The sequence below is a fragment of the Lolium rigidum genome, chromosome 1 (assembly GCF_022539505.1).
Source record: "Lolium rigidum isolate FL_2022 chromosome 1, APGP_CSIRO_Lrig_0.1, whole genome shotgun sequence".
Taxonomy (NCBI): domain Eukaryota; kingdom Viridiplantae; phylum Streptophyta; class Magnoliopsida; order Poales; family Poaceae; genus Lolium; species Lolium rigidum.
Window position 1 is genome coordinate 240,376,393 of NC_061508.1, and position 10,878 is coordinate 240,387,270.

The window sequence follows — 10,878 nt, forward strand, 5'->3', positions numbered from 1 at the left end:
CGGCATGCCCCATGGCATCGCCGCGTGCATCGGGTTCGACGCGGACCCCGGCGGGGGCTCCATCTCCCTGCTGGAGCCCGGTGCACCGGCCGCCATTGCGGCCGCCTTCACCGTCGGAAACGCTAGTGGGGATGGGGCAAAAACCCCCGTCCCCGACCGATCCGCCGGTGGAATCCCAGTGGCTTGAAGAGCCAGGACGACGACGCTCCGGGTTGCCACGCCGGTCGGCCTCGTGCTCGCGAACGGCGACGGCCGATTCAACACCCGCACGCTGCCGGCATCGATCTGCGTCGCCGAGTCGCGGTCTCCGGCCTCGTACTCGCGGACGAGGCGCATGAGCGCCTCGTTGGACCTGGTGGCCGTCGGCCGGACGACTGGATCCGTCGGCGCTGGAGAGGATGGCAGAGGGGGAGGCGGACGAGGCGAGGAGGCCATGGCGGCGGTTGATGGGACAGGGCGGTGTTGTCCGTGCCAGGAGTGAATGGGGAGAGAGAAGAGCAAACCAATGAGGGGAAGTGGGGAGCGAGGACCAAGACAACGCGTTGTCTCCCGCGCTTCTCCACGTGTGCAACCGTTGCACGCGGGCGTGCAAAATGGCACGACAACGGAACAGACCCGCTGGAAACTGCCGATTCGAGCGTTCATCCAGGACGTGTACCAGGGATGCTTTAAAAACCAGTTAGACCACAACATGAACCTCTTACAACCAACCAAACTAATCGATTTTTGCTGGACCGATGCGAGCCTACCGAACCAAACCGCGCCCTAAGACTAGTCACAATGCATAGTATCATATAGAAGTATCATGCGTATGATACTACTAGATGTTACTATCTCTACAATGCATGGTATCATATACTAGTATCATGGTCTCCATATATTAATTGTTTTGTAGAATCTCAATGCAAATATATGTACAAGATTTACTTGACATTAATTTTTCTAGTAGTATGTGCTATGATACAGTATCTACCTATGATACTAGTACAATCTCTCTCATCCTTAATTGCACTGCCACATTAGCATTTTGTATGCATGGAATGCATGATACTATCTATGATGTGGCTAGTCTAAGAAAAAGACCTGGCCAAAATTCCAAGTTTCAGCTTTCAACACCGACTCTACTACTGTAGGATCCAAATCAGACACGAGGAACCGACTTCGTCTCCGAGCCGTATCCGTATGTGACTGAGATTTGGGCCCATAATCTGTCGAGCAACAACGCGATTTTGACGATTCTTAATTTCTCCCTTCGCCGCATCGCGAGCATCCAACCCGACCGCCGCCGCAGCCGCCGACGCGCCCATGGCGGGGGCGGGCTCGTCCGGCGGGGCGAGCGAAGCGATGCGGCGGCTCACCGACCTATCCCTCGTCTCCAAGGTCTGCTCCGAGCTGGAGGCCCACGGCGGCGTCGGCGACCGCGACCTCGCCGAGTTCATCGTCCACCTCGCCCGCCGCTCCCCCTCCGTCGCCGACTTCCACGCCAGGCTCAGGGACCACGACTTCGACGCGCCGGACTACCTCGCCCGCACCCTCCACACCGTCATCCACGCCATCCCCGCCGCTCCCGCTCCCCAAAACCCCGCCTCCGACAGTGAGGAAGAGGAGGAAGAGGGCGCTGCGGATCCGGAGCTCTACCTGGTGTACCACGGGAGGGTCACGCGGGTGGTGGACGCCGGGTGCTTCGTGCGCCTCGACGGCGCGCGCGGCCGCGAGGGGCTCGTCCACGCCTCCCGGATGCCCGCCCTCGCCGCCGTGAGGCGCGGCCAGGGAGTGTTCGTCAAGGTCGTCTCCCTGGACTGGGGGAACCTAGCGCTGTCGATGCTGGACCTCGACCAGGAAACCGGAAGGGAGATCCCGCCGCCAGCGCGTCCTCTATCTGTTGATGATGCTATCCCTAGGGCCAATCGATCGGCTGCTCCTGCGGGAACCTCTGGGAAGAGGGTTGGGCTGTCAGGAATTGTGATTGCCGAGGAGGGGCTGCCTGCGCCGCGGAGGCGGGCAAGGCGGATGAGCTCCCCGGAGAGGTGGGAGCTCAAACAGCTGATTGCTTCCGGGGCACTGAATGCGAGGGACTACCCCGCTGCGCTCGATGATGAGGGGACACAGTACCAGGAAGAAGAAGAAGAAGAAATGGAGGAGGAGCTCGAGATCGAGCTCAACGAAGACGAGCCACCCTTCTTATCTGGACAGGGCCGCTCCTCGGTTGAACTGTCTCCGGTCAGGATTTCCAGGAATCCGGAAGGATCAATGAGCCAGGCTGCAACACTGCAAGCCGCGCTTGTCAAGGAGCGGCGTGACATTCAGAGCCACGAGCAGAGAGCAATGCTTGACTCCATCCCCAAGGATCTCAATCGGCCATGGGAGGATCCTGTGCCCGATGCTGGTGGGCGGTGTATCGCGCAGGAACTGAGGGGCGCCGGCCTATCAGCGCGGAGCATGCCGGAGTGGAAGAAGGAGTCTTATGGGAAGGCTGTAACGTTCGGGCAGAGGTCGAGCCTCTCCCTGAAGGAGCAGAGGCAGAGCCTTCCAATTTACAGGCTGAAGAATGAGCTCATCGAAGCTGTTCATCGCAATCTTGTTTTGGTCGTTATCGGCGAGACGGGGTCAGGGAAAACTACGCAGGTTACCCAGTACCTTGCCGAGGCAGGCTACACTGCAGGTGGGAAAATCGCGTGCACGCAACCTCGCAGGGTTGCTGCGGAGTCGGTTGCGAAGCGGGTAGCAGAGGAGTCTGGTTGTCGATTGGGAGAGGAAGTTGGTTACTGTATACGTTTTGACGATCGCACTGGACCTGATACGGTCATCAAGTATATGACAGATGGTATGCTCCTACGGGAGATTATGGTAGACAGGAACCTCTCTGGTTACTCTGTGATCATGCTTGATGAGGCACATGAGAGGACCATCTATACGGACATCCTCTTTGGCTTGCTAAAGAAGCTGATTAGGCGGAGAGATGATCTCAGGTTGATTGTCACTTCCGCTACTCTTGATGCAGAGAAATTCTCTGGATATTTCTTCGATTGCAATATTTTCACCATTCCTGGAAGAACGTTTCCTGTGGAGATACTGTATGCAAAACAGCCACAGAGCGATTACATGGATTCTGCATTGCGCACTGTGTTGGAGATTCATATGAGTGAACCTGAAGGCGATATCCTCTTGTTCTTGACTGGCCAGGAAGAGATTGATCATGCCTGTAGCTATCTTCACGAGAAGATGAAGGCTCTGGGTGAGGATGCACCTGATTTGCTAATCTATGCAGCGTACGGTGCCCTTCCAAGTGAAATGCAGTCAAAGATCTTTGAACCTACTCCTCCTGGGAAGAGGAAGGTGGTTGTGGCAACCAACATCGCAGAAGCATCTATTACAATTGATGGGATATACTATGTTGTTGACCCAGGCTTTGCAAAAGTTAATGTTTATAACCCGAAACGAGGACTGGATTCACTGGTTATCACTCCAATCTCGCAGGCATCAGCTAAGCAAAGAGCAGGGCGTGCTGGGCGTACAGGCCCAGGCAAGTGTTACCGTCTGTACACAGAAAGCGCGTATCGTAATGAAATGCCCCCAACGTCAACTCCGGAAATTCAGAGGATAAACTTGGGGTGGACAGTTCTTAATATGAAGGCAATGGGGATCAATGAACTAGGGGCATTTGACTTCATGGACCCTCCAGCACCTCAAGCACTTATCTCTGCTATGGAACAGCTGTACAGCCTTGGTGCCTTAGATGAAGAAGGTCTGCTTACTAAACTAGGGAGAAAGATGGCCGAGTTTCCACAAGAACCACCACTTTCGAAAATGCTCCTGGCTAGTGTGGACCTCGGATGCAGTGATGAGATAGTGACTATCATTGCAATGATTCAAACTGGGAATGTGTTCTACCGTCCAAGGGAAAAACAAACTCAGGCGGACCGGAAAAGGGGTAACTTTTTCCAGCCGGAAGGGGATCACATCACTTTACTCACCGTGTATCAGGCATGGAAGGCAAAACAGTTTTCGGGGCCATGGTGCGTTGAGAATTTTCTTCAGATATCATCGCTGAGGAGAGCACAGGATGTGAGGAAGCAGCTCCTGGAGATCATGGACAGGTATAGGCTTGATGTTGTCTCTGCTGGCAATGATCTCACAAAGGTAAGAAGAGCCATCACCGCAGGCTTCTTCTTCAACACTGCCAGGAAGGATCCCCAGGGAGGAGGATACAGGACCCTTGCTGATAACCAGCAGGTATATATCCACCCAAGCAGCGCACTCTTTCATCAGCAGCCACAATGGGTGATTTACAATGAAATTGTCATGACCTCGAAAGAGTACATGAGGGAGGTCACAGCCATCAGCCCAGCATGGCTTGTCGAATTGGCACCGAGGTTCTACAAATCTATCGACCCGGCAAAGATGAGCAAGCGGAAGCGCCAGGAAAGGCTCGAGCCTCTGCATGACAGATACAACGAGCCCAACTCGTGGCGCCTCAGCAAGCGCCATGGATAATTTCTTTCCGAGCATGGGTTTACTTCTCTCTTGCTGCTCTTCGATGTAATTTAGGCTTGAGTAAAAGTGTAAATACATAGTAATCTCTACCCGATGAATGTGCTGGAACGAGCGGGGTGTTGAGTAGTGGCACACGCATGTAGCTTTCTTTTTTCTGTTTGGCACACGCATGTAGCTTTCTTTTTTCTGTTTGGATTTAGAAGTCTTGTGGGACAATGTTTCACCTCTGGTTTAGATATAACCCAAAATGCATGTACATATCTTGTCCCACGAGGAAACTTTGTATTGTCGTTGTTTCACTGTTGATTTTCAGAGCTAAACCTGTGCATTGTTTTCTGGCTGTTATTTTTTTATATTCATGACGACATATGTTTGCCCTGTGGGGTTGATCTGTCATCACTCACCAAACCAATCCACCAATGATGGTGCAACGGATTCAGGTCCTGTTGCTCAGGATAAACATATTTTTTCCTTGGGATAAACATCCCTGACTCCTTGTACAATAGTTGTTCAGAAACAGGAACTTTAGTTTTGGGGTTTTTCCTCTTTTATAAGGTGGGTGAACTTCATGTTTATTTACATACATCTTTGGCCTGTGTTTCCTCCATAAAATGATGCATTAATCGTGACACCTTGTTCCTCCAGGAAATATATCTATGTTATCTTGCTACTCCCTCCGTCTCAGTTTACTAGTCTTCCCCGTATCTCTAGGTCGCTAATTTAACCTACATAATTTAAATCGTATAATGTAAAAATTATATCATTAGAAAATACAACATCTAAACTTTCTAATAATATAATTTTTATAACATATAACTAATGCTAACTTGATTAAATTTGCGACCTAGAAATACGAACACACCTAATAAACTGTGAGAGAGGGAGTACAAAACTACAGGTGGCGTAGGAGTCTTCAACTTGGAATTGATGGAGACACTAGATAGCCTCTCTGCTTTCTGTGCGCCCTAATGTTAGTTGAAGAATGTGCCACTGATTTAAGAGCACACGTGATGTACTGATTAAGCTCTGTTTTACTTCATCACCATGTGCGCAAATGCAGGACATTCAGAAGTAGCTGTAGGAATACTGAATATTTCCTATAGCTAAACAGTACAGACTTGCACTGTTTTAGCCTGTGTGCGATCCTCTCACAACACATTAATCTCATACACCTTCGGTTTTTTTTTTTCATTTCATTCTGTTTCTAGCAACGCAGCTAGAACCTTACATATGTAGTTTGCATATCAGTTTGTTGCCAAAATTCTGCATAGCAGTAATTGCAACACAAAACCATTAACAAAATGAACACCGCCGCAATGATGAATTAGTGAATTAAAAGACTCTGATCAACTCTCCGATTCTGCAAAAAGGACTAAATAAACCTCCCAGGCATATCATAATCTATAAGCAGATGTAGTGAGCACCTTCCACTATATGCAGTCCCTTCTATGTCTCTCTCTTCGGGTAATAGACCGACCCAGGCGAACCCGTCGAACTGTGAGAGCATCTAGCAAGATATCCAGCGAGCACTCCACTGCCTCAGCTTGCCCTTCGAGATCAAATTCACTCAGCTCAGGCCGCATGTGCAATTCAGAGAGGAGACCAGCTGCAGCTGCCGCAGTGCAGGTACGATCCCACGCTGGTTGCGGTCTGTTTCACGGAAACATGTCAGCAAAAGTAAGGTTCAGAGACACAAAGAAACCCATCAATACAGATAACAAGTGTAGTTTTTTAGCTCACCGCAGTTTATGCATCACTGAGGCGGTCAGCATAGACAGTGAGATACAAGGTATGTCTTCCTCCCCCCATATTGCAGTCCACCTCTCCTGTAAACCACAGATATTAGAACCCAGGTTCACTTGTTAATAGTGGCATGCTTTAGTGCCTCTTTGATTTAAAGCAATTTTCACAGAAAATTTGGAGGATTGAATCCTTAGAAACTTTCCTATGTGGGTTGTTTGATTTGTAGGATTATATTTTTCTAGGGATTGCTTTGCAATACATTTCGTATGAAATTTACCATCCACAAATATTATTAAGCATTCAGAATTATTATTCATTTGTTTTTCCTATGGTTCATTCAAACGAACTTTGGTGCAAACACAAACATGTACGGATCAAGTGGATATGGCATTGCTATCCTGCATTTTTTTTAAATTCCGCGGATCAACAAGGCCCTAGTATATGAGAAAATATCTAGTGGAAAACAAGTTACGGTGAAACCCATCTGAAAACTATGTTTCAAAGTTCCTAAAAATCTGAAAAGAAGAACACAATCTTAAAACTTGGTAACCCTTAAGACAATGTCAACCATACTGTGCAAGATGATTCTTCTGACATGCGAGGCCCATTCCCGTCGGCTCCTCTCCTGCTCAGGTTGGTGGTCCATATTCAGATTCGCCATCCATGGCAGCACACTCTGCACACCATCCCCCATCCCCACCAATGACCATGCTACACAGCAGCACACCTCAGCACCACCGTCTCTACTCCAGGTTTGCTTCCTCTACGGGGGAGAGGTGGCGGTGACATATTGGTTGTGTGTCCAAGGGAGAGTCAAAGAGAGCTGACTGCATTGCAAGAGAGGAAAAGAGGCAAGTGGATACTAGAAGAGGCAGGTGTATTTGCCCTCTGTGGCAGTAGCAGCAGAGGGCCCCTATGGGCAAATGGGCCTTTTCCCTTTCTTCCGTTGCGACAGCTTCTTCCTCCAAGAGATGAATCTGTTCTGCTCATTTGGCTCCCAGGATCTATGCAGACCCCTAGGGAGTGGTTTCCCCTTGTTTAAGAGGAGTACACAATCACATGGAAGAAGTAAAAAGGATGAAGCTTACCTGAACGGCTGAACAACATTTGTTACATGTAAACCAAGATTGCATCAATCTGATTTTTTAAGAGGAAGCAGACACAAACAAATAGTAGGAGTGCAGTATGCTGAATAAGGAATGCACTGAACTGTACCTTCAGCCTTCTGTATAATGCGGCAGAATTACTCCAGGTACCATCAAGCAAAACCAAGTTAAGGGGCTCACGTTGCACTCCCTACAGTGCATAAGATAAGTCGTTACCATCTACTAATACAGTGATATATTCTTTTTTTGGGAATTAATACAGTGATATCTTGCACTTGCAGCATCGTGTTATTTCTACCATGAAAGGTAATATCTCTTATATTACAGCATAAACACTTAAAATCAGTATACATTCAAAGGACTGGGTCAATATCAGTACTTTTAACATATAAATAATAATAGTAGTAATAATAATGATGATGATAAAGTGCCAACAAATGAAGTCACAAGTGGGACATATTGCTTATGCAGTTACACGGTAAACATTTTGAATACTAAAGTTAGGTCTGCAACAGTTAAGTCACAGAAGACATGCTTAGAGAAAAGAAATACGTACCACCTGAAGGTCAGCATTCAAGGTCAAATCATCAAATTTAAGATCCTTGACACACTTGGGGGTCACACTCTTATTTGGGTACAGAAATGAGACCTTCTCCTTTCCTGGAAGGCAAAATCAAAACAGATACATACAGTATTTAAATGGGAAGAACACAATAAGCATACACGTCCAAGTTAAGGATAAACAGACTAATAGGTTTACTAAATGATTGATCAATGACGCGATCTTCTATGGAGCACAAGTAATTAAACAAAATATTTCCCCTAAAAGGTAAATAAATAGGGTCAACACAACATTCCAGTCCTAATGACATGATCCAGGCATCAATACTTGCAATCTGCATTTGTTTGTGTGAAGCATAACTTCTGAGGTTCTGTCATCATCAATCAATGCAACAGCAAGAAAGAATTCAATTCAATAGCTACAACGTAGCTCAAACAACCAGTGCATGGGCAGACTCACTCACAGTGATTAAACCAAAAAGGCCTACGTGGAAACTAGAAACAGAAAAGGAACACCGAACAATGCACAGCATTCAGTACAAACAGTATATAAAGGAATCACAAAGCAAAAAGGGCCACCTTGGATGTCATTTGCCTAATCTGGAGCTGTTAAGGATGTGGGATCAAAGCAACACAGGACAAGGTAGCTACTACCCACACTGATTAATTGTATCATGCATTGGACCATTTGATTGGAAGTTTATATCTTGAGTTAGTTAGCTGCATGCATTTAAAGGATTCCTTGCTTCAAGATAGGTTTTCAGTGATAAAGTCACCCCTCTATATAAGGATAGGCTATCAATTAAGCAAGACATAAAAAATAAGCAAGTTAAGGCCTAACAAGCTCCCGTCCTAAGAAGAATCCACATGTTTTGTTTATCAAAGGTGTTTTGGGGATTACCTGAACGCTGGAATGCATCCCACATGATATCTTCATGCTCTTGGATGCCAAAGAGACACAGGGACGCAGCATCGACGCCAAATACTTGCCAGAGTAACTTCCCAGTATTGTTTTGCCGCAAGAAGTCCTGAAAGAACAGAACAGAGATGCTCACACAATCCAAAGAAAGGATATAGCAGCAAATGCAGCATATGATCTTCAGGCAGACCTTCGGATGCATGTATAGCCAGAATCTTATTCCCCTCCACAAACTGCGAGGGGCAAGTTTCGAGCACATGCAGTCTTCCATCGGTAGCCAGCACTGCAATTTTAGAGGTCGATACATCAGGAAAGCTCTTGGAATGAAGATGAGTGCACAAGTCAGAAGTGCATGCAAAAACAAGCTTCAGTTCAGAGAACAGTTAAACACGAATTGGTGCATTGTGTATAACAGGGAATTCGATCAGACTCGTAGGCTACCTTCTGGCACAGATAGCCCCTGCTCCCGAGCAGACGGCAACCAATCTGCCGGGCGGAGTAGTACTGCAGCTTCTGGTCGGAGTCGGCGAGGGTCTCGTAGACAGCCCTGTGCTTCCTGTCCTCCACGTCCTTGAAATCGCCCTACGAGTCGAGAGAAAATCAAGCCATGATGAGTTCACGAGCATTCCCGTCGATTCAATTCTTGCCCCGTCGAGCACAAGAGAAGCAACAGCAAAACTCTAGATCCGACAAGTGATTGGAGAAAGAAAAAAAAAAGGCGATTTTTACCTTTATCTTGGAGCCGGGGCCGCCGAAGCGCATCTTCTCGCCGGCCACGAACTCCATGTCGAGCAGCTGGCGGACGACGTCGGACACCACGGCCGGGAGAGGCGCAGAGGTGCCCCATCGCTGCCACTCCTCCGTGCTCACCTCGCCGCCGTCCCCAGCGCCGGCGGCACCGGGGAGGGCTTCCTCCTCCGCCTCCTCCTCGCTGGCTGTCTCGGCGGGGGAGACCATGAGGGAGCGCGCGGGGGTGGGGCAGGGGTGCGGAGGCGGCGGAGGCGGCGAGTGGGGAAGGAGGACGCGGGGGAAGGGGAGGCGGCGGTGGAAGGCGAGGGCACGGATGGAGGCGGGAGGAGCCAACATCGACGCCGCTGTTTTTTATTGCTTCGCGGAACACCAGTCCCAAGTTCAGAGCAACGAAAATGGTGATGTTTTGGATTTTTCATTTTCTTTTGTAAAATTTGGCACTGCAAAGTTCAAGTTTTTATCCTTCTGTTAACTGAAATATATTTTTCTTCAAAGATAAAATTTCTTAAAAGCTTGACCCAATCTATAGAAAAAGATATCCGTCTAGAAATTCAACTAATTATTAGGCTCCATGGCCTAGAATATTTAAAATCATAAACCGTTTTTGTGTTTAAATTTTTTATGAAGCATCTAATTGAACTTGTAAACAAAATCAGATTGTTTTTTGTATTCCAAGCCGTATTTTTGGTTCCGTTCAACTAGGGTATGCGGAGTTTGGTATCCATATGTGATTTACGTGTTTAGACCTTATTCCATTTCATAACTCTATGAGATAGTTGTCATTACTCAAGTTTGTTCTAAATTTTAGATAGTTTCCTTCAGGAAGATTAGCTGCAAATACAACCATTTAGCACATAATGTAGTGAGCCGTTTACATAAGAAGTCTTAAGTGGCACCAAGAGAACACATCTGTACTCGTTTGTACCCATAGAAACATCGGTTCTTGGTTGTAATAGGTATTACTTTTTTTATAGATGACTCTTCTCATTATAATTTGTCAATTGTTCTTCTTGCTCTGAATCTTCCGAGTCTTGATCATTATACTATAGCGGCAAATCAACATCAGATTTCTACAACTATACAAATATTGCAAATATCGGCTTTAAGGGTTGATGAATCTATGATAAGAAAAGGTTGTTATCACAATGTTTGTATGGCTTGTAAGTATTCATTTTCCATGTGTGAGTCCAATAAAACCATCACAATTTTTTAGTCTACAACTTCTCGTGTTGGAATTCGAAGTTCTCTAACTTGCGCCATTGTCTGTCCAGCAAACAAAAATAATGACCTTGTGAGGCTCAACTT

General features: G+C 47.4%; 2 protein-coding genes across 2 annotated transcripts; one reads left to right on the top strand and one right to left on the bottom strand.

Annotated features, from left to right (window-relative positions):
- The first annotated feature begins 1,296 nt into the window (after positions 1–1,296).
- On the top strand, positions 1,297–4,780 carry LOC124691804 (probable pre-mRNA-splicing factor ATP-dependent RNA helicase DEAH5). Its single transcript, XM_047225080.1, has one exon. It carries the CDS (start codon positions 1,306–1,308, stop codon positions 4,492–4,494), a length of 3,189 nt encoding a protein of 1,062 aa, XP_047081036.1. The 5' UTR covers positions 1,297–1,305; the 3' UTR covers positions 4,495–4,780.
- A 1,007-nt stretch (positions 4,781–5,787) lies between these two features.
- LOC124683387 lies at positions 5,788–9,909 on the bottom strand. Its single transcript, XM_047217907.1, has 8 exons — positions 9,553–9,909; positions 9,265–9,405; positions 9,014–9,106; positions 8,806–8,932; positions 7,900–8,003; positions 7,453–7,533; positions 6,235–6,320; positions 5,788–6,144 (listed from the first exon to the last, which is right to left on the bottom strand). Exons 1-8 carry the CDS (start codon positions 9,907–9,909, stop codon positions 5,925–5,927), a joined length of 1,209 nt encoding a protein of 402 aa, XP_047073863.1. The 3' UTR covers positions 5,788–5,924.
- Positions 9,910–10,878: the final 969 nt, after the last annotated feature.

Excerpts from the sequence above, each read along its gene's own strand:
- LOC124691804 (XM_047225080.1), top strand. The coding sequence starts at position 1,306 with ATGGCGGGGGCGGGCTCGTCCGGCGGGGCGAGCGAAGCGATGCGGCGG.
- LOC124683387 (XM_047217907.1), bottom strand. The coding sequence starts at position 9,909 with ATGTTGGCTCCTCCCGCCTCCATCCGTGCCCTCGCCTTCCACCGCCGC. Across the intron at positions 9,406-9,552 it reads GCCCCGGCTCCAAGATAAAG|GGCGATTTCAAGGACGTGGA; the intron begins GTAAAAATCGCC and ends CTCGACTCGTAG. Across the intron at positions 6,321-7,452 it reads CATTATACAGAAGGCTGAAG|GAGAGGTGGACTGCAATATG; the intron begins GTACAGTTCAGT and ends TGTGGTTTACAG.